At 54.7% G+C, this 22,061-nt stretch overlaps 3 protein-coding genes across 5 annotated transcripts in view; 1 reads left to right on the top strand and 2 right to left on the bottom strand.

Annotated features, from left to right (window-relative positions):
- Positions 1-1,953: 1,953 nt before the first annotated feature.
- Positions 1,954-3,265, bottom strand: TSSK2 (testis specific serine kinase 2). The gene has a single exon (XM_025858006.2). It carries the CDS (start codon positions 3,157-3,159, stop codon positions 2,083-2,085), a length of 1,077 nt encoding a protein of 358 aa, XP_025713791.1. The 5' UTR covers positions 3,160-3,265; the 3' UTR covers positions 1,954-2,082.
- A 4,488-nt stretch (positions 3,266-7,753) lies between these two features.
- TSSK1B (testis specific serine kinase 1B) lies at positions 7,754-9,399 on the bottom strand. The gene has a single exon (XM_025858005.2). The coding sequence runs from the start codon at positions 9,061-9,063 to the stop codon at positions 7,957-7,959; it is 1,107 nt and encodes a 368-aa protein (XP_025713790.1). The 5' UTR covers positions 9,064-9,399; the 3' UTR covers positions 7,754-7,956.
- A 2,152-nt stretch (positions 9,400-11,551) lies between these two features.
- DGCR2 (DiGeorge syndrome critical region gene 2) overlaps positions 11,552-22,061 on the top strand; it is an 81,935-nt gene continuing 71,425 nt past the window's right edge. For all 3 annotated transcript variants that reach the window (XM_025858043.2, XM_025858042.2, XM_073889694.1), the window contains exon 1: positions 11,552-11,883. In XM_025858043.2, coding sequence (XP_025713828.1) covers positions 11,805-11,883 — 79 coding nt within the window. In that variant the 5' untranslated portion in view covers positions 11,552-11,804. The remainder of the gene's footprint in view (positions 11,884-22,061) is intronic.

Below are 22,061 nucleotides of genomic sequence, written 5' to 3'. Positions count from 1 at the left end.
GCACAGTCTGGCAGGACCGTCTCTCCGGCCCGCTCCGCACGGCCTTCAGGCTGCCCTCGTGCCCACATCAAGGGCTCAGGACTGCAGGCCTCCCTGGGAGGAAGCTTCTGGGTGAGGTGAACTTGGAAGTCCAGGGTCTCTGGCCTTTCCTGCCACTACCTGCATTGCTTTCTGTGGCCCCCCTGGGGCTTGGAACCTGCCTCCTGCACTGAGCTCACAGCAGGTTGGGCCCTGCTCCCCAAGTTCTGTCCCCCTGATGGGAGGAGAGAGCCCTTGGAAGTTGTGCCCCTCAGGTTCCCCTGGGGCTCTGGGTCCAGGCCCGCAGCCTCCCCAGCTGGGCCTGGCCTGCGTGGTTTGCTGGTGACAGGGTTGCGTGGGTCCTATGTGTCGGACAACACATCACGTGTGGCACCTTCAAAGTGGCCCCAGCGTCACCTTCTCCAAGCACCTGGTCTCCAGCTCAGGTGGGGTGGGACTGTCTCTCTTCCTGCCCTTCCCTCACCCAGTGCTCCAGGCACCACCTTCCATACTCTGCTGAGTCACCAGCAGGAGTTGTGGGTAACAGTAACCTGGCCACAGTGTCAAAAAGCAATGGGGCCAGGCTCTACGCAGACCGGAGAGTATCACGTACACCACAGGCCACACTTGCCCATGACCTTGAGGGCTTTGGTGACGTGGGATATCCAAGCTGGCTTCCAGATGGGTCTCTTACAGCCTTAAGTGGGGTCAGGTTGGATCCTCTGAGGGGCTTGCACTGCCCAAGGAGACAGCATAGAATCTGTTCAGACCAGAGTCTTTCTTGTTTTGAGCATACCCAGCCCTGCCCTGGCTTGGGTATGTCTTGGGTTGTCCTGCATGTTTCCTCGCCGCCTCCGTGAGTGCTGTGTTCCCTGGAGGCTGGCTTGGGGCCAGTCATCTGCCTAGGCACCCACTAGTCTGTGCTCGACTGTGAGTTCCTGCCAGTTGCCAGGGGGCCAAGCCCCAGCCAAGCCCTGTAACTCACCAGGGGGCTGAGACTGGGCTCAGTGGGTGGGACCAGGACCAGGACTGCCCCGGAGGGTCAGGAAAAGTGTGGCCTTTGGTGCTTTTCCCCCATAGGGAAGGGGGGGCGTGGGCCAGAGCAGCATGGAGGCAGAGAGGTCTGAGTAGGTGTGTGATGCGGAGGGAGACGCTGTCCAGGCAAGGCCACTTAAGGCCAAGCACTGGCCCCCCCTGAGCACTGGCTGGTGTATGGGGTGGATAGGAAGGGCTGGGGAGGGCGTGGGTGAGAGGTCTGGGCTGGGGCTGTTCTGGCAAATGAAAGGGCACTCAAGGGGCGCCTGGGTGGCTCAGTCATTAAGCATCTGCCTTCAGCTCAGGTCACGATCCCAGGGTTCTGGGATCGAGCCCCGCATTAGGTTCCCTGCTCGGCGGGAAGCCTGCTTCTCCCTCTCCCACTCCCCCCCGCTTGTGTTCCTGCTCTTGCTATCTCTCTCAAATAAATAAATAAAATCTTAAAAAAAATAGGGGGCACTCAAGGGGCCAAGGTCACTGATCTCAACTGCAGGAATGGAGGGAGCGGAGTACATGGAGAAAGGGGCTGTCGGAGGGAGCGGGATGGGGTCAGGGTCAGGGTGGGCTGTGCTGTGCCTGAGCTGGAGAGACACGTGCAGCTGGCCAGCCCTGGAGGCGCTGGGCCCGGGGTGGGTTAGAGGGAGACCGTGGGGGCCTGGCTGTGGGCTGCTGCTGGGGTCATCTTGCCCACAGGGCCTCGCCATGAGTCTGCCTGTGCCCAAGCACCAGTCCCTGCACCCCTATGCTGGAGACCCCCGCGCCGCAGGGAGGGTGGTTGGCTGAGTCCTAGAGAAAAAGACTCCTCACGGGGCACTCTTGATGCTTGTATACACTTTGTGGTTTATTTGGTGGTCAGTAATTAATGTCTTTGCTACTAAGTGAAAGAAAGCTAATAGAACGTAATCAAAATAGTGGTTTAATTGACAGATTTTACTTGTTCCTTGCACCTGTGCCGCCTTCAGCTCCTACTGCTTATTTAGTTTATGTGGGTGCACACCATGCATCACGCCCCCCGGGCCCTCAGCACCGCTAGGTGCTTGCTTTCCCCACCTCGGCTCCAGCGGCATGATGATCTTTTGCCTTGGAGGTCTCGGCCAGCCTGTCCTCCATCTTGTGCTCGTTCTCGGGCACCACCAGCAGCCGGTGCTGGGTTTTGGCCCCCAGCTTGTGGTCCGGCCGGTGCTCGGGCTGCGAGCCTGCCCGGGTGTCCAGTTTGCACACGGTCCGGTACTTCCCCTCACCCTCCCTCTTGAAGGAGGCAGAAGACATGGCTTTGGGCTTGGGGGGCTGCAGCCATGAGTGGCTGAGGATCTCATCGATGTGTAGCCGCCGGTTGACGTCCGGCTGCAGGATTCGGTAGATGAGGTCCTTGCACTCGCCCGTCAGGTTGTTGGAGTGGGGGAAGTCCACGCGGTGCTCCTTCTGGATGCGCAGCATCTTCTTGATGTTGGAGTCGTCGTAGGGCATGGAGCCACAGACCATGATGTAGAGGATCACGCCCAGGCTCCAGATGTCATACACCTTGGGCTGGTAGGGGATGCCCTGTAGCACCTCGGGGGCCGCGTACGCCGCCGACCCGCAGAAGGTCTTGCTGAGGATGATGCGGCCACTGCCGTCCCGCAGGCAGCGCTTGGAGAAGCCGAAGTCAGACAGCTTGATGTTGAAGTCCTTGTCGAGGAGAAGGTTCTCGCACTTGAGATCTCGGTGGACAACGTCCAGGTCGTGGCAGTACTTGACGGCTGAGGAGAGCTGGTGGAACATCTTACGAGCCACATCCTCATGCAGCGCCCCCCGACACTTGATGAACTCGAGGAGGTCGCCCTGGACCCCGAGCTCCATGACAATGTAGATGCGCCCATCAGAGGTCTCAAAGATCTCGTAGGTCTTGATGATGGAGCGGTGGTTGACGGTTGCCAGGATGTCCATCTCCCGAGGAAGGAATCTCTCCACGAAGTCGGTGGGCGTCTTCTTGCGGTCGATGATCTTGACCGCCACGTTGAACTTGAGGCGCTCAGAGTAGGCAGATTTGACTTTTGCGTACGAGCCCTTGCCAAGATTGATGCCCACGATGTAACCCTTCTTCCTTAGGACCGCGGCATCATCCATGGTGCCAGGAGCGGCTAGCGCCGCTGCGCTCTACATCCCCTCCCCACGTGGGCCAGCAGGCATTGTCCTCATTTACACTGTGGGGAGCCGCCTGGCTGGGCTGGGCCTGGACTTGGAGGGGTGGAATGCTCAGCATTGTCCCCGTGTGACTTCAGCATGTGAAGTCATAAAGCCAGCCTGGCTTTATGTAGGGACTGAGCTGGGGGAAATGGGGCCCCTGGAACCCTGGAAGCCAGGCTGGCCTGGCAGGAGAGCCCACTCCCCCCCGCCCACTAGAAGGAAGCCGGCACCCAGGACTGCGGTAACCCTCCCTGCTCCTCCTCGCTGTGGCTTCCTTGTCATGAGTCAGGCCCAAGGGAGGGCCACCCAGGTCAAGCCAGAGTGCCGGCCCCATGCCTATTTCCTTCTCCTGGCTGTGCGGACTGACCCCACTAGGTCCGATTGGTCCATGCCCCACTAGGGCCGATTGCCCGCAGCTTCTTTGGGGTGTGAAGAAAACCCTCTCTAGGACTTTTGTCCTTGGAACGGGTGGTGCCTGGGAGGAAGGGCACTGGTCTGGCCAGCCTTGTGAACGAAGAGCAGCTCCTATTCGGGGTAGAAGGCTGGGCAGAGGAGTGCCACTGTGGCAGGCGGGGTGTGTGTGGGGTGGGAGGGCCGGCAGGGCCCTGGGCCCCAGACTGGCAAATGCGTGTTCTGAGGGCTGGGGCCTGCCTGGAGGATGGGCCAGGCCTCAGTCAGGTAGAGGAGATGGTGAGGCATCCAGGCAGGGGAGAGCCTGCGAGAGGTGATGGCTTGTCCTGAGAATCGCTGAGTCTTACAGTCTGGAGGGAGGGTGGAGGAGAAGGGAGGTGGCGGGCAGCCATTTCAAGGCCTGGAGCCAGAAGAACCATGACCCAAGTCACATTTTTTTTTTTTAAAGATTTATTTATTTGACAGAGAGAGACAGTGAGAGAGGGAACACAAGCAGGGGGAGCAGGAGAGGAAGAAGCAGGCTATCCGCCGAGCAGGGAGCCCGATGCGGGGTTCGATCCCAGGACCCTGGGATCATGACCTGAGGCGAAGGCAGACGCTTAACGACTGAGCCACCCAGGTGCCCCCCCCAAGTCACATTTTAAGATGGTCCCTGACAGAGTGCCAGGAGAATGGGCTTCGGGGTGAGTGGAGGCCAGTACCTTTGACCAGATGAGAGGAGGCTGGCCCAGGGTGGGCCTGGAAGGACGGTGGTAGAGGGAGACAGAGGGTCTGGTGCACTGACCTCTGAGTGGGCAGGGCCTTGGCCGGAGCTTTGGTGCTGGGGGTCCCGGTAAGAGCAGACTCGGGGATGGGGGGGTCCTGAATTATGTCACTCTGGACCTTTGTGAGGAGCAGGCATGTTGTGGCCTGGTGGACCCCTGGCATTTGCGTCTCTCAAGCTGTCTTGCACCTGAAAGCAACGTGAAAACCCTTTTGTTTTTGCTTTGGGAACTGGCATCTTATGTGTGTCTCCTTGGGTGCTTTGGAAGCCCTGCTGCTCATTTGTTCTCCATCACAGGCATCCTGTGCCCACACGTGGGCGTGCCATGTGCTCAGTGTTCAGGGGAGAGGGGGAGGAGGAGGCTTGTGTGTGGGTGGTCGGGAGGGTTGGTGATGGAGGAGCCAGAGTGCAGAGGATCTGTAGGGCCCTGCCGGGTTGGTGAGGGGTAGGACATGCCAGGCAGATGTGTGGACCCACCTGGGGTACACGGGGAGCTCCCTGCATCTGGAGGTTCATGGGGAAGATCTCCAGGGTGGGGCAGCTAGAGTTCAGATGCCAAGTAGGAGTAGACTGCCCTCCCTGAGGCCCGCTCCTGGCTCTTTGGAGCTTCCGTTGCAGTAGCTTTGGCTTGATGCCTGCTCTCTCCTGGGACGTCTCTGGCAGAAATGACCAGAACTTCACTCCTTTGCCTCCCAGAAGGGACTGGCTCCGAGGATTTGCAGGCCAGGACCCAGGAGCATGACAGTCTCCTCTGCCTTTCTCTTGCACTCCCGAATGTTCTGTCTGGGGCGCCTCCTGCATGTCTGCCTTTTCGGCTGACTGCTGACCCACCCACTTTCCCCTTTTTTGTGGATTCCGCTTTCTCATACTCTGCCCTTGCCCAGGACAGTGTGGCCTCTTTGGTTCTCAGGGACGCGGTAGAGGAGGCACAAGCTGAGCTGCTTGGGGCGGTGAGTAGGTGGCTTCACCCAGCACACGCACGCCGAGGCAGGTCCTCCTGGTGTGCCCCGGGTGGGAAGTGTTCCACTGGACCTGGGGCCTCCAGGGGGCACTCCCAGCCTGCAGCCCTGTGCGTGGGAGACCCACAGACTCTGGCAAAGCCACTTCTCTCTGAGTTTCGGTTTCCTCCATTTCTCTACTCACCCTATAGGCATTTGAGGGTTGGTTCCAGATGCTGGGGTTCACTGATGAACTAGACAGGACCCATGCCTTCCTGAAGCCCAGAGGACAGGGAGCTCCTGTGTCACACCAGTGGTGGCTGCACCGTGACACAGGAATGCGGGGCTGTGAGGGAAAAACTGGACTGGGTTTGGGGAGGCTGGGAGGGCTGAGGTCTGAGGAGTTAGCTACATGGAGGGGGACGAGGACCTGCTAGAGCTCATCATGGCTTGAAAGGACAGAGTGGTGGGAGTGTGCAGGGGTGGGACTGTGGGGGCCATGGTGAGGGTCTTGATCCTAAAGCCTTGGGGAAGGTCACTGATGGGGTCTGAGTCAGGGCTGACCCCAGGAATGGCCCCAGAATGTGAGGCCATCCGGGAAGGAGTGGGCTTCAGTCACCTGGGCTGCCACTCTGTGCTGTGTGATCTCAGACAGTTGCCTCTCTGAGCTGTCTCTCCACCTGTAAAGCACACAGAAGATGCTCCTTCATGGGGCCCCTCCTGCCCAAGGCTTGCCTTCTGGCTACGCTATAGTGAGTTGCTCCCAGGCCCCTCTTGCTGCATGTTGCCTGCTGCCCCAGTGACCACAACAAGCCACAGATGACCAAGGCGAGGAGGTTCATGAGCCTCTCCTCAGGATGTCCGCACTCCAGCCACTGGATGATCTGCATGACGCTGGGTTCCTGGGGCCTCTGGGGAAAACTGGATGGCTCCGCCAGTATTACCCAGGGCCAATTCTGCACCTGGACCTCAGCACTCACAGGCCTGCCCCAGCAGAGCTTATAGTGGTGGGCTGCCGAGCTCAGAAGGCTTTGTGGAGGCCATGGCCCCTCAGCTGATCCTGGAGACATGGGTAAGGTCTGCAGGGGTGCATCTACGAGCATGATTATGGCATGTGTATGTGGGGGTGTGAGGATGAGGGAGGGAGCTGGGAGGCCAGGAGGAGGCCAGACCTGGGATGCCAAGGCCGTGCACTGGGATCCTTCCCGAGGGCAGCGGGATCTGGACCGTATGCAGGAGGGAGGCTCTGGTCACTGGGGGAATCATGGGGCGGGTAGAGGCCTTGATGGTAGCTGCACTGCGTGTTCACGACAGACTCCCAGGAGCACGGAGATAGGAAGACATAGAATGTGTGAAGGTGGCTGTGGGGAGGGCGGGAGCCAAGCGGAGAGGTGGCATGGATGTGTGGAGGGGTGCAAAGAGAGTAGGGCCGGGCCACTCACTGGACCTCGCTTCTCCCAGGGCCTGGAGTTGGAGTCTTTCTAAGACACCAATGTGGGGTGGGGGCAAGTCTGAAGGCACTTGTCCTCTTGATGTGTCAAACCCGCAGGTCCACGTGAGGTTGTCCAGAGTGAGTGCAGAGCAGGAAGAGAAAGGGGCTGCCGTGGCTGAGGTGAGAAGGAACAGGCTGCGAATGACATGGGTGGGCCGTGCAGGGCAGGGCAGCCAGCGATGCTAAATGCAGGGCTGTGCCCTCTAAAGAACACCGATGGCTGCAGGGCACAGGCCTGCATAGTGAGCACACCTGTCCTCTCTCCTCGACAATGTCTGCTTATCCACTCCGGCGTGGAGCATCACCTCTGGGGACAGACTGGGACTAGAGGGGAAGGGGATGTGGTCGAGACCACACAGTGACTGTGGGGTACGTAGGCTGGGTGGGGCTGGGCCATCCAGCTGCACTCCCCCGCCACTTCTCCTGGGCAGGGGGAACGACCACAAGCAGGATGACTCAGGGTGTGCCCAGAACTGGGTGCTGGCTGGCCATGAGGGAGCCCTGGTGGACAGAATGAAAGAAATGAGTGGCCTCCCAGGGTGGGGAGCTCCAGAGGGGCTGAGAGGCTGGTCCACCTGCCCCCTGCAGGCCCCCTCCCCACCGGCAGCCTGTGGAGTCCGTAGCGCTGGGACGTTGAGGGCCCAGATCCTCAGCCCCAACTGCAGGGAGCCCCCGTGCCCCCTTGCCCTTCCCAGCACCGGACTCATGGCCTCCCTCTTGAAACAGCGTCTTCCTTGCTCAGCTCTCTGCTCTGGTCCGGGGCCTGAGGTCACAGTCAGGGCTGGGCACACAGGGATGTATTTTCCCAAACTGGAGGCGAAATGCGGTGCGATCCGAGAGTGGGGAGCCGGGGGGGGGGCGGCAGGGAGTGCAGGGTCCTCTCCCTGGATGAGAACTCAGTCAGCTAGGGCAAAGACATTCACCTTGGGGTCTGCACTAATGTAGTGATTTATTGCTTCTTTAGCCATGTGGGTTACCAAGTTCAAAGGGAGGGAGATGAAACTGATGAAAATAGTGGCTCATCCAGGACCGTCTTCCTTCTTTGGCTTGTCCCTTGCTTTCTTTGGAGCTCAGGCTCAAAGCCATGAGCTCTGCTTCATTCCCTGCTGGCCCCCTGGGCCAAGAGAGGCACGCTAGGTGTGTGTCTCTGAAGGCTGTGGGAGGGCCTCTTCCTCTGTCTCTCTGCCGGGCAGCTCTCCATCAAGGCCCATGGTGTCCAACTGCCTTGACACCGGCACTTTCCACATCTCCTCCTCGTTGGGTTTTGGTTCGGACTGTGTCTCGGGCTGTGCCTCCTCCCGGGGCTCCAGCTTGGAGGCAGACTTTTTGTCAGGGGTCTCAGGGGTCCACGAGGGCTCAGGGCCCCGGGAGGTCTCCCCCTCCTTGTTGATGGCCTCAGAGGACTGGCCCCGTGCCTTGGGCTGCACCCAGCAGTGGCTGAGGATCTCGTCGATGTGCAGCCGCCGGTTGACGTCCGGCTGTAGCATGCGGTAGATGAGGTCCTTGCACTCGCCCGTCAGGCGCTTGGAGCGGGGGAAGTTGACGCGGTGCTCCTTCTGGATGCGCAGCATCTTCTTGATGTCGGAGTCGTCATAGGGCATGGAGCCACAGACCATGATGTAGAGGATCACGCCCAGGCTCCAGATGTCATACACCTTGGGCTGGTAGGGGATGCCCTGCAGCACCTCGGGGGCCGCGTACGCCGCTGACCCGCAGAAGGTCTTGCTCAGAGTCAGTCGGCCGCTGTCGTCCCGCAGGCAGCGCTTGGAGAAGCTGAAGTCGGACAGCTTGAGGTTGAAGTCCTTGTCGAGGAGGATGTTCTCGCACTTGAGATCTCGGTGGACGATGTCCAGGTCGTGGCAGTACTTGATGGCCGAGGAGAGCTGGTGGAATTTCTTGCGAGCGTCATCCTCGTGCAGGGCCCCCCGGGTTTTGATGAACTCGAGGAGGTCACCCTGGACCCCGAGCTCCATGATGATGTAGACCTTGCCTTCTGATGTCTCGAAGATCTCGTAGGTCTTGATAATGGAGCGGTGGTTTAGCATGGCCAGAATCTCAATTTCCCGGGGAAGGAATTTCTCCAAGAAGTCTGTGGGGGCTTTCTTGCGGTCGATGATCTTGACTGCCACGTTGAACTTCAGGCGCTCAGAGTAAGCAGATTTGACTTTTGCGTACGAGCCCTCTCCCAAATTTATCCCCATGATGTAGCCTTGCCGCTTGAGGACGGCAGCGTCATCCATGGTGCCAGGAGCCCCCAGTGCCTCTGAGGCTGCCCTTTACATCCCCGCGGGATATGGGCCAGCAGTGTCCTCATTTACACTGTGGACAGAGAGTCCTCTGGGCTGGCTGGGCCTGCTGTCCCTGCCTCTTAGAGGCCAAGACTCTGGGGTGGAACGTTCAGCATTGTCCCCCAGGTGACTTCAGTGGGTGAAGTCATAAAGGAGTGCCCTTGGGGAATGAGGCTCTGGCCTGAGCCACTTGGACTTGGAACCCTGGAAGGCCAGCCAGGGGGCTGGAGTGGACCAAAGGCCAGCGGAGAGTGGCCTTGCACTTGGCTGAGACCCGAGGTAGGAGGCGGCTGTGGGGAACACATCGGTCTGCTGGTGCTTCCAAACGAGGACCCAGGCCTCCTTGGGTTGATTATCGCAACATGGGGCATCCCAGGAAATCCAGGGTGGATGGTCATATTAGTCTGAGTCCCGGCAGGAAACAAAAGACATACTCAAGTTAGGGTAATCTGAGGAGAGTTTAATAAAGTCATCTTACAAAGGTGGGAGTGGAGTGTAGGGTACCCCAAGGGTAGTAACAGACCCCTGGAAGAAGGGAAGGTTGGTCACTGGAAACTGGGAAGACTGTAGAGGCAGTGACTCCACAGGGAGGGAGCTGGGGAAAAATAGCCGTGACCTTTTTTCCCTCCCTTCAGCCCTAGAGGTCCTTGGTGGTGTCAACACAGGCTGCCTGCAGGCTGTGTGGGAGGGCCAAAGGTAGAGGTGGATCAGGAGGGGCCGTGAGTCGTTGCCCCAGTGGTGACTGCTATTTTGGAAGCCAGGGCTTTGTCTTCTCCCTGCATGGTGTGGCTGGACTTTTCACCTTCCTGTCCTGCTCTCCCCATCCGAACCTTTGCTGGCTTGCTTCTCCGACAGTGGCTCTGCAGGGGGCACAACTGGCAGGGATATCTGCTTTTACCTCTGAGTTCCCTCCGTGGGGTCTGCCCAGCCTGTAACCCTGGCTTGGCTCCCCGCGCACACTGAAGGTTGGGCTTGGATCGCTCCGAGTGCCGCAGCTGCTCCTGGGAATGCTCCATGAGACAACACCGGCAGCCGGGACAGTGTTGGACAGGGACCACTGTCTCTGCTGGCCGTGGGGCCCCTCTGCTGTGACAGGCCCTTTCTCTAGCACCTGCTACAGGCCACGCCCTGAGGGAGCAGGAGTGGGAGCAGGCAGGTCTGGCCTAGCCTTGGCTTTTATCTTGGCCAACTCCACTCAGAGGGAGTGGGTACCTCTCTCAGGGACCCCAAGTATCATAGGCTGGAATCCTGGGACATTCAGGAGGATTATGCCTTGAAGGGACTTGGGAGGATTGCTCCTGGGGAGCAAGTTGGCGGGGCTGGGGGTGGGCCAGGCTAAAATGGGCCCCCTGTTCTCTGCTCCCATCTTCACCCTCTTCCCCAGCTCTGACACCCTGTGCCAGGCCTTGTGTGTGTGTGGCTGGTGGTCTTTCCATTGGACAGCTTGCTCCTCTCCTAGTGAGACGCTGCATCTGCTGTGTTTGCCTCGTCACTCTGTTCCCTGACAGATGTGAGGCCAGCACTGGGAGCATGGTGGAACTGAGGCTTTCCTCCCTGCAGATGTGGCCTGCTGTGGCAGCAACTGTGCCCAACATTCCTCCCCCCCCCCCCACACTGTGTAGGCAGGGCTCTTCCTTCAGAGGCCAGCCTTGCTCCACAGTCTAAGATCTGGGTTTCCCTGTCAGCTCCTCTCGTATGACACTCCTGTAGGCTATTTCCTCACCTGAAACATTTTCAGGACTGTGTGCTGGTGAAGCCACACCTGCCTGTTCCTTACAGGGTGGCTCCTCCATTACCCCATCTTCCCACTTCCTCAAAGCTTGTATGCGTTCCTCCCGTTTTCCTCATCCCTTCTCCGCAGCGGTTCTGCCTTTAGAGGACCACTTTAGGGAGCACTCTTGGGCCGCCGACCGGATTTGGGCCTGTAGGTATGAGAGGTGTGCCGACCCCTCCTGCCCCAGGGTCTTCTTGCTTCACCGCGGACCACCTCGGCTCCCCGTCCCTACCCTCTTCCTTCGGGCTCCGCCCCCTGGGCTGCTCCCCGCCTCTCCGCTCCTCACCTCATCGGTCCCACTGCGCCCCGCCCCTTTCTGTATCCGTCGTCTTGGCCGGGTTACCCCTCCCCCACCGCCCCTGCCCTGCGCATCCTGCCCTGGGATCCCCGCCCTCAGTAGGTCCTACCGCCCAGGCTCCACCCCCCCGAGTCCCACCTCTCCGCTTAACCAATGGCACACTTAACTCCTTATAGTCCCGCCCGCCCGTCGGGCCCACCTCCCAGGCCCCCGCCCCTCCCCGCCGTCCCAGCCTCAGGCCTCGCCCCTTTCGGGTGCAACCGCCCAGGCTCCGCCCCCCGCCCGGCCAAGGGTCCACACGCATTGGGAGCGTGCAGGCCCCGCCCCCCGCCTCGGCACTCATTGGCCGGCGCCGGAGGCGCGGGCGGGGGGCGGCGCGGAGCCGAGCAGGACGGCCGCCATCTTGCGCGGAGCCAGAGTCGGAACCCGAGACTGAGGCGGAGAGTACCCGCCAGTCCGCGGCCCAGTTTAGCCGCGGCTTAGCCGGAGCCTTCTCCTGCCGCGCTTCCGCGCCCGGCCCCTAACCCTCTGCCCGGCCCGGTCCCCTGACCCTCAGCCCGGCCCGGTCCGGCCTCCCCGCGGGGTCACGCGGCCGCCCCGGGGACGATGAACGGAGGATAAATGGTGCCCAAGGCAGACAGCGGTGCCTTCTTGCTGCTCTTCCTGCTCGTGCTCACCGTCACCGAGCCGCTGCGGCCAGGTGCGCGGCGCGGTGGGGGCGGTGTGTGGGGGCGGGGGCGGGGCGGGGCAGGGCGGGCAGTGTGCGGGGCCGGGGTCGCCCGAGACGTCCCTCCACCGGGCGGGGCCGCTCCCCGGGAGGGCGTCGGCGAGGTCTGCCCCCGGGCCGCCGCGCCTCCCCCGCCCCCCGCTCGGGACCATGCCCCACACCCGGGACTGTGCCGAGAGTTTACCTGGGCTCAGAGCGTCTCGTACATCATGGAACTTTGTTCTCGAGGGATGTTACCTTTGGATCCGTGTCCGTGGAGCGCTGCGTGCTTTGAGATTGACGGAAGCGAGAGTGATGTGCGGGGCGCGACCTAACTTCTGGGGCCTGGGAGTTTTCTGGCCAAGGAGCTGCGCCCCTGGGGCGCGCCCACCTTGCCCAGCGGCTCGGGTCAGGCTGGAGGATCGAGAGAGAGCAGCTCGTGGAGGCACCAGGTTTCCCATGTTTTCCCTCAGCAGTGGTTTGGTGCCAGCGTCTCAGCTCTGGAAGCTCCTCGGCTGGAAAGCGGTAGCCGTGTCGCTTATTGTCACTCAGTGAGGTGTTGGCAGTTGAGAACTACTCAGCTCAGAGACCGGGCCCTCCGTGGTACTAGGAGTCCGCCAAGCATCGCACGCAGGAAGCAAGCTTCCTGGGATAGAGACTGGTGCTGCGGCCGGGTCTCCGCCGTCGGGGCCTGGGTGTTGCCAGGCACTTAGTAGTGTTCCTTAAAGGTGATAATTAAATGCTTTGGAGCTCCCCTCGGAACTTGTGTTTTTATAAGTAAGCTTGTGGTGGGGAATCAGAATCACGGCAGCTAGAAGGTCTGGGGTAATTTTTATTTTTGTTTCTTGTGTTCCCCCTCCTTCATTGTGGAAAAAACCCTGACCTTTTAGGTCAAAGAAAATGTTATTATATATTATGTATGTATAATATATAATGTTATACACGTACAGATTTATTGTCTTTATACCGCTGCAGTTGAAAGTATGACTCTTAATATTATTTTTTTATGGAGGAAGGGGCCCATGAAGGCAGAACTGTCCAGGGCTGTTGTCTGTGAGCTCTGTTGGGTCTCTCTGTGTAAAGGCAGGCTGGGGGGCACAGTGGTGTGCCACTCTCCATAATGCTTCAGCCAAGGCTTTCACCGCAGACCAGACACCTCTCTGCCTTTACTTGGTGGCCAAGGCCCTGGGCCCATGCTCAACCTGGAGTCACTCCAGTGATGCTTCTCTGGGCTCCCTTTGTAGAGCTGGTTGCCTGCTGCTTCTGATGGTTCTCTGGGCAGCAGGGTGACTGTTTGTGGGGTGACCTTAGTAGGAATGGAAGCCAGGACAAAGCCTACCTTTGGAGGGAGTATTGAATGGGCTCTTGAACCATGGAGCTAATGGATTTACGGCTTCTTGTGATTAAATTCTTTAGAAAACTTGTCTGTGTCTGTAGAGAGGTGAGACATCATTCTGTTCTGGCTCTTGGGTCCCAGTTTTGCCTGTCAGTCCCTCAGGTGGACCTTGAGGGACCAGGCCACACATCATGCTTGTCTTCCTTGGGGTGCCTCTGGTTCCAGGTCCAGCATCTCCTGCCTGGATGGTGGAGGTGACTGATGTCCCCAGCTCCCTTTCCTTTGTTGTCCATGTATCCTGCCAGCTGGCTAGCAACAATTCAGAAAAAGTTTTCAAGTCCTCACTGTCTGCCTACCACTAGGGATGCTCAAATGAACTGAATAAACCCCTTTCTCTAGGAGTGCCCTTTAAGTATGGAAGCAGAAGCTGGATGTAAATCAGGTCATCAAGTATGGGGGCTTAGAGGCAGGCAGCAGTGGTGGCGGGCCAGTCATTTGTACCCGTGAGGCAGGGGAGGGCTTCACAGGAGACCTCACATTTAGGTCTGAGTTGGGGCAGGGAGGTGGCTCTGGTTGAGGGAGCAAAGTTACCTTTTGCATTCCATGACTTTCCAGATCAGAACTTTGCAGTGACTCCTGGTGGTATCTTGAGTTGCTCTGCCCCCGGAGGGCTCCAACTGGTTCCCTGATTTTGACTGAGCAGCAAGGGCAGGTCTCACTTGGGGTCATATGTTCTCCTTGGGTGCTTGTATGTGCTCTGTGTCCTTCCAGGCAGGGGTCTGCTGACTGGTGCTTGTGAAGGAGACCTTCCCTGGTCTTCACCTGCATTCTTTCTATGGGAGTCCCAGCTTAGACCTGTACTTGGGTATGAGGAGGGCATCAGGCAGAACCTGCTTCCCAGGAGGGAGGGAGTCCGTGAGGACCAGGGCCAAGCCACCTTTGGCTCTTCTCTGGTGCAGCCAGGGTGTGAGACCTTTCACAGAGTGGGGGCGACAAGAGAGCTTTTGGCAAAGTTTCTTTTAAATGCATGTTTGATCTTGGTTGATTGAGGATGTGTTACATGCCAGGTGCTGTTCTAATATGTACTAACATGTGCGTTGCTTAACTCTCAGGTGGTCCCTGTGAGGTAGATGACTGCTATTAGCCCCATTTTACAGATAGGGAAAAAAACCACAGAGAACTCACGAAACTAAGTGACTGAGATGAGATTTCAGCCCCAGATGTCTGGCTTTTGTTCCCATCATGTGCCCTTGGCTGAGGCTCTGTCTGCCCCAGCTGTATATGTCCTGTCTTGGCCATCCTTAACCCCCAGCTGTGGAACTCCAGGGCACATCTCTTCCCATGATAGACCCAGTGGTTCTCTGGTGAGGGTCCCTTTTTCATCTAAACACTCTGATCTGAGGGATAGAACCAGCCATCCCCTCAAATCCCTTTTGTGGTTAGCCATAAGGACCAGTGGTGGTGGGTGTCACATCTCCCTCCTGGGGCTGTGGTGAGAAGGGTAGGTTGGAGACCTCTGCTGAGGGGCAACAAGCATGGAGGGGCTTCTGGGGAGCCAGTGACTGTGGTATCATTTCATTGTCCCTTTCTCCATGTGTGCAGGTAATGCAGTAGCAACTGCTGATTCTGAAAGTGTTTTTCTAGCTTCAGTTATGATAGAAAATCATGCCATGGTGTTAGCCACAGCTCAGTCTAGGGTGGCCCCCACCATACGTAGCTGAGAAAACATTTGCCTTCTCCAAGTGAGCTCTGTCCCAGCCCTGTAAAAAGGCTTGTGTTCAGTGAGGCTGCCTGATGAGGTGGTGGGACTGGAAGCTGTTTTCTTTGTACTGTTGGGAAAGCTGACTGGGAGAGGCAAATGACTTGCATAAGGTTACACAGCTGGTGAGCAGCATAGCTGGGATTCAAACCCAGGTGAGTTGGTTCCGAGTTAAGGGTTCTTTCCCCTTTGTCATTAGGGATCCATAGGGGCCTGCTGTCTCTGCCGAACTGGTAAATTTTCAGTGAACGAACTAGTGGCTGTAGCACCTTGCTTCTGGAGCAGCACTTGAGTTCGTGAATAGGAAGAGTGTGGCTGTTTTAGAAGCAGACTCGTCTGAAGCTCATGGGAGTAGCTGGGAAGTTGAACCTGCACCTGGGCTTGCCAGCCGCTTTCTGAGTTCTGAGCTCTTTCTTCACAGCCCACCTCCCTGTAACACTGTAGAACTTGCTCCACTGGCTGATTGCGCTTTCAGCTTAACAATTTCATTCTTTTTAGTTGGAAAGTAGGATTTTTTTTTTTTTTTGGAAAGTAGGATTAACACACTCTCCAGCCTCACTAGCTGGCTAATGAGTTGTCTTTTTTTTTTTTAACATACGAAGAAAACTTGGAAATAACTTCAAAATTACAGAAAAGTTGCAGGAATAAAATTCATGCAAAGAACAACCGCATATCCTCTACACAGACTTACCTCTTGTTAGCGTTTTAGCTCATCTGCCTTATCCCCCATGTGTGCACGTGTGTATGTATGTATGCACACACATAATTTATCTTCTGAACCATTTGAGAGTAAGTGGGCCTTTCCCCCTGAACACTTTGGCCACTGCAGAGAGCAAGAGGAAGCTCCTGGTACTTGGCGCCTCCGGGAGAGGAATGGTAATGCCTCCCCACAGCCCTGTAACAAGCCCTCACCACAACCTGCTGTGTACTGGGCACTGTCGCCAACTCCCACCTGCTGTGTGCCGGGCACCGTCACCACGGGAAAGTATTGAGGGCACAGGAAGCACTGTGGTTAAAGCTCTGGTTGGCCCAGGTGGCAGCGAGTCAGGTTATTGTTTCAGTTGGCCGTTCTGGTCTTAGCAACGGAAAACGTGCTGCTGTCGCACACTTCGCCAGACAGGTCTGCACCTTCTTGCTGCTGTGAGGCTGCACCTTTCCTGTTCCTCTGGCCCAGATTGCTCTTGCCTGCCACCTTCCTTCGTCCTGCTTCCCAGGCTAGCTCACCAGCACTTTCCTCACCCCTCCCTCCCCTGGGCAGTTTGGCAGCGCTGAGGCTTGCCCACCTCTTAGCCGTCATGGCAGGTGATCTAGTTCTCAGCCCTCCCTGCCTGTGTGCTCTCTTACCTCTGTTCCTCTGCCTCCCTTGGTACTTGGCATAGGGAAACATTGGTAATTTCTTGACTCTTGAGTGGAATGTATCAGTGACAGCATGTAGGACCTAGTAGATAGCAAGGGACTGATTAAATGTCTTTTCTTTGGTACACTGCCAGATTGTTCCCTCCTCCCATGTGCTTTTGTGTTCGGGGTGCTGAGGAGTTGGTGAGTGGTCCCTTCCTCTTCCTGTCTGCAGAGCGGGTCAGTAATCCCAAGAACGCAATTTTGGGCCAACACTTTGCCAGAATGATGGATGGGCTCAAAGTATGGTTATTCTGTGATAGCTGTATTTTTGTTTCTGGTGTGATTTACCAATTGACTTGGGGTGTTTAGTGAAAGTCAATCACATCTTGTCCTGTTGCTCCAAGCTGGGCTGTGTGTTCCATCCGTGTGGACATGGTTGTCTTGACAGGGCAAGTCCAAGGGAGGGTGAATGGCCTGTGGGCCATGGTTGGAGTGCCGTGAGCTACAGACCCAGAGTGTCCTGGGGCTTCTGGGCATCAACCTCGGAGGGAGGAAAGCCCAGGTCTGGTGTTGCTTCACACAAGCTGTTTGGAGAAGGAGTGGCTGTGGTTTAGAACACAGTGAGTCCAGTGTGGTGGGTTAAGAGCATGAGCATGGACCCTAGAGCTGCATGGCTGGGCGTCAGGGCCCACTGTGCTGCCCACTCTCTGACTGTGCTGAGCCTCAATTTCCTTGTCTGTAACACAGACATAATAGAACATACTTCAGAGAGATGCTGTGAGAATTAAAATCAGTGGTATAGAGCTCTAACAAATCTGACAAAAAGACCATTCATGTTAGCTCCAAATGCAGGGACACCCCCCACCCCTGCCGAAAGTCTGGGTGTATGGGTGTGCATGCATAAGGGCCTGTTTCTTGGGAGAGAGCCCCCACCTGGGAGGCAGCAGAGCGAAGTGGCTTTGAGCACTGTCCGACACACAGTGAGCGCCATTCCCATGGTCGGAGAGGGGGTGTATGTGGCTTCCTAGAGCCCCCAAAACAGCCGCAGTGCTTTGGACAGGGCTAGGATTGTTCATACTGACACGTTTTACTCTTTGTCACGTTCATGTTGTGTCCCCTGGGCCTAGTTTGGCACAGAGTGGGCACTCAGAAATCAGTTATTGAACAAATGCACAAATGGCTATTTATATTTTGACATAAAGAGCAACAGCTTCCTTAGCCAGTGGGCCTCGCAGCTGCCCCTGGTGGGGGTGGCGAGGATGCGGGCCTTGTGGCTGCCTGCAAGAACGCCTTTGGAGGACCCGTGTGTTGGGGGCTGAGGGGGCGGGGCGGCTGCTGCAGAGCCAGCTGGCCTGGGCCTCACACTGAGGGGAGCTTGCTCCTGTGGGGGTGAGCTGGGCTGCGAGGTGAGAGCGGGTGAAAACTTCCTCACGAGTGTGGATCCTCATTGAAGTTCACCAGCCACCCAGCCTGGGGTGGGGGTAGGGGTTGGGCAGGAAGCCTTTGGGGGTGGGTGGGCAGGGCTTCCTCTCTGATGGACTTGCGGGGCACCGAGGCTTGGGAACCGGACTTCCCCCTGCATGAGGACATGGCTTGCCCCTCCCTGGGCCATTGCACAGCACAAGCCTTGCTTGAGAGCTGGTGGGTGCAAGAACTGCCATACTTGCCTTTTGGCTTTCTCCCCCTTCTCTGCTTGGTGTGGCCTTTGCTTCACCCAGCTTGGGCTGGTCATTGTCCCTAGTCTGTGCCCCTGCTCCCTCCAGTCTCTCTGTAGGCTGGCTTCCAGATCCTTGGAAGCCAGCCATCAGTTTGATCACCTTGCTGTCTGTCTGCCCTCAGCTGTTGACTACTCTGTGTTGGACAGGACAGGGCTGAAAGCAGAGCCCTGGTGGGTATGCTGGACGAACAGAGCCTTCAGGTGTCCACCTTGTTCTTCCCTGTCTTGGAAGCCTTGTTTCCTAGGGGACCTTCCATAGGAGTTTATGGCTGTGGAGAGGAATGCTTGGGGCTCCCTGGGGCACTGGACAAGGGGCAGGGGCCACTGCAGAGGGCATCCCAGAGGGTCAGCTGGGAGATGGGAGGTTCCAGGACCCCCCAGTGCTTAGACTGACATCAGGTCTCCTGATGCAGAGGCCTTTTGAGTGCTACTGGCTGCGTCCTAGGATCTCTGGGTCAGTTAATTTATCCCTGGCTTTGTGGTCTTACAAGGCAGAGTGAGAGGACTGGAAGTACCTGAGAGGGATGAGGTTCATTTAGGGCCAAGGCAGGCTTGTGCTGTCACCCTCAGTGGTTTGTTGGCCACATCTTCAGATTCTCCCTCCACCCCATCAGTGCGGGTGGGATGCACATGCAGAATGACGTAAAGAGCCACAGTGAAAGCCCAGGACAGTTTGGAAAAATGATGTTGATTTTTTTTAATCTTTACAAAAATTTCATACATGGAATATTTTACATAAATGGAGTTTACTTTTTATATAATGTATTGAGTTGTTCAGTTGACCGTGCTCTGGAGATCTTTGTAGGCTAGCACACATAGCTGTACTTCCTTTTTTTTTTTTTTTTTTTTTTTTTAAACAAGATTCTGTGAGAACTTTCCTCAGTCTTACTTTGTTTTCTCTTTGGGGTCTGGTTCTGGGAGAGGCCTCTTACCTAAACTTTGCATCAACCAGAAGCTGCAGTTTAGTGAGATTTGTACAGTTAGAGATGGCATGGCCAATAGGCTGGGGGACCTAACTCCTAAAATACATAGGCAGTACTTCCAACTGGCTGTTCCCAGACCTTCACGTATTTATCTCAGTCTAAAGCTAGATCTGCAGCAACTCCAGGTTGGGCTCCTGGTTTTCACATGTATTTATGCTATAACTCAAAGTTGGGTGCTTATTTATCTAAATGGCATAATATCACCAAGGATAATTTAGCATTAGAGTGGCCATTTAGGGGAACATTGACATGAGCAGAATTAATTCAGTTGAGAGGTCCCATATGGGCAAAAATGAAACCAAATCCCAAAGACCCAATGGTCAGAATTTTTTTATTGGTATGAGGTAGCTTAATTCCAAAAAGAATTAAGATTTCAAAATATCTTCCTTTGAAGGGAGGCAGAGGGATACATTGTTCTTTAAAAAAACAACAAAAAACCTTTCTACTTTGGGAACATGCATACATACAGAAAGGTTGCAAGAGTAGTATTAATGAACTCCACCTTTATATAGTTCAGCCAGATTCACCAGTTAACATTTGACTCACCACACATTTGTGCGCATACACACACGTGTGTGCAGGCATGTGTGTACAGATATATTTTGTACTGGTGGGGGGAACTACTTGAAACTAAGTTGCAGGCATCATGACCCTTCATTTCTAAGTCCCTCAGTGTATATTTCCTAAGAACAAGGCTATTCTCTTATCAGCACAGTATAGTTATCAAATTTAGGAAGTTTAACATCGATGCAGTACTGTTAGCCATGTTCCCATTTTGCCGGTTGTCCCATTACAACATATTTTCCCAAGCCAGGATCCAACCTGGAGTCAATGGATTGCATTTAATTTTGGTGTCTGTTTAATCTTTTAAAATCTGGAACAGCTTCCTGTCTGTCCTTCGTGTTACCAACTTGTGAAAAAGTACAGGAAGCCATTTTATAGACTATTCCTCATTTTGGGTTTATCGGATTCCTTATGATCAGATTCACTTGATGCCTTTTTGGCGGGTGCGATCCCCCAGATCATTGAGTCGTCCTCAGTGCATGCATCTGGAAGCACAGCCCATCAGTTTGTCCCAGGAATAGCGATATTAACCTTCATCACGTGGTAGGGTGGCATTGGCTACATTTCTCTGGGGAAAGGTGCCTTTCCCCCTTTGTGACTGGCAGGTACGTGGTAGGGAGATAGCCTTGCCCATTGATTTTCAGCACCTGTTAATGATTCTTGCCTGAATCCGTCCCCACTGTGATGATTGCTAAATGGTGATTTTTCTCTTACTTTTTCTTTTAGTAATAGTCTATAAAAGAGAGCTTCTCTTCCTTTTCATTTTTTACTGTCAGTATGGATTCATGGATCCTTCTTTCTATTCAATTATTATAGTCTGTTACTGTCATGATTCATTTTGATGCTTACATTGTAATTGATATACTACAAAGGGAAACCCCTTTAGGCTGGCTTCTGCATCCTTCTGACATGTCCTCATCCATTTTGAACATTCCTTATTACCAGGCTCATCTTGTATCTTTCCTGCCCCAGGCATTTTTCCATGGAACACTGGTTCATTTTAGTGGGAGATGGTATTTAGAAGCCAAGATTTTGGTGCTAGGTGTGTTCATTGCTGCTGGGATAGTGCTGCTACCAGTCCTTTCAATTCAGCTGGGGTGTGTGTGTCTGTATGTCTGTCTGTCTCTGTGCATGTGTGTGTATGGATGGGTCTGTGTGTTCGTCCTTTTTTGTGTAAGTTCATACTATTTCTTTTTGTTCCAACCCAGCAGTATGGGATCTTGCCTGCTTTCCCTGTTTCATATTTGTATCTCCCTTTTTCTGCGATGAAAACTCTGGCTTCCAGCATTAGTAGATTTACTTATTTGCTTAGTCCTACTGTGTGCACAGAATAGTTTCAGAAGTACTACACCCATTACCACGATCAACAGCAAACCAACGAAGTACAATTTTGTATTTTTTTTTCTTTTTGCAGCTCTTTTTGTCTTTAGACTGATTGTATACGTAGAGTGTACTCGGTCCAAAAGCTACTTGGATTAATTTTTTTCTCTCTTCCTTGTGTTATACACTTAGGAACAAAACCTTGTTGATTTGGGGGCACCTGGCAGGCTCAGTTGGTAGAGTGTGCGACTCTTGATCTCAGGGTCTTGAGTTCAAGCCCCATGTTGGGCATGGAACCTAGTTGAAATAAAAAAACAAAACAAAATAAAAAAACCCCAACTGTTGATTTGAAACCACCTTTACTAAATAAAGACTATTGAGAGAAGTAATTATTAGAATCTTATTATAACAAGCTTCTACTTCGTCACACTAATCGGTAAGGAAACATCTCCTTTTTGAATAGGTTGTATTTTCCTGGGTAAATTAAAAATCATTTTTATGACTAGATATTTATAGTTTTAACAGATCAGCTCATTAGTGTAAATTGCTATTCGCTTAAGATATTTTTTCCACTTTTGTTTCTCTGGTTTGAAGAGAATTATATATGTTGAATAAATGACCACTCAGCATCAGTAAAGAGGAAGGCCAAGTAAAATTTATAACAATTACATTCCTTAGATTTTAACACTAATAAGTGCTATTAATTAGTTTTTTAATTTTGTTAACCTTAAAGTCTTCTGATGGAGTGTATTAGAAATTACTTTATAATACTAACTACAGTGTGGGGTCCTGACTGGATCCTGGAACAGGAAAAGGACATAAGTGGAACAATCAGTGGAATTCCAGTAGTCTGGAATTCAGTGCATAGAAAGGTACCAATGTTAGTTTCCTAATTATTGCCAAATGTGCCCTGGTAGTGTGTAGTGTAAGATACTAACAACTGGGGAAACTGGATGAGGGCACATGGCAACTTTTCTGTAAACCTAAAATTATCCCATAGTCGAAGGTTCATTTGAAAAGTTATTTTGTAATAATTGAATATTTAAAAATGAGTTATTTTTCATTTCTAAGCGTCCCAAGACCTTGTTATCCTAGTTTTGTCATTGACAATTTTGTCAGTGCAATTTTGGCAAGTCACTCTTTCTAATTTCCGCT

Source organism: Callorhinus ursinus, unplaced genomic scaffold (genome assembly GCF_003265705.2).
Source record: "Callorhinus ursinus isolate GAN/ISIS: 27379988/994484 unplaced genomic scaffold, GSC_fseal_2.0 scaffold115, whole genome shotgun sequence".
Taxonomy (NCBI): Eukaryota; Metazoa; Chordata; class Mammalia; order Carnivora; family Otariidae; genus Callorhinus; species Callorhinus ursinus.
Note: the sequence above shows the minus strand (reverse complement) of the source record. Positions and strands in the feature narration are given on the sequence as shown.

Bases quoted from the DNA above. Each gene is read 5' to 3' on its own strand.
- TSSK1B (XM_025858005.2), bottom strand. From the start codon at position 9,063: ATGGATGACGCTGCCGTCCTCAAGCGGCAAGGCTACATCATGGGGATA.
- TSSK2 (XM_025858006.2), bottom strand. From the start codon at position 3,159: ATGGATGATGCCGCGGTCCTAAGGAAGAAGGGTTACATCGTGGGCATC.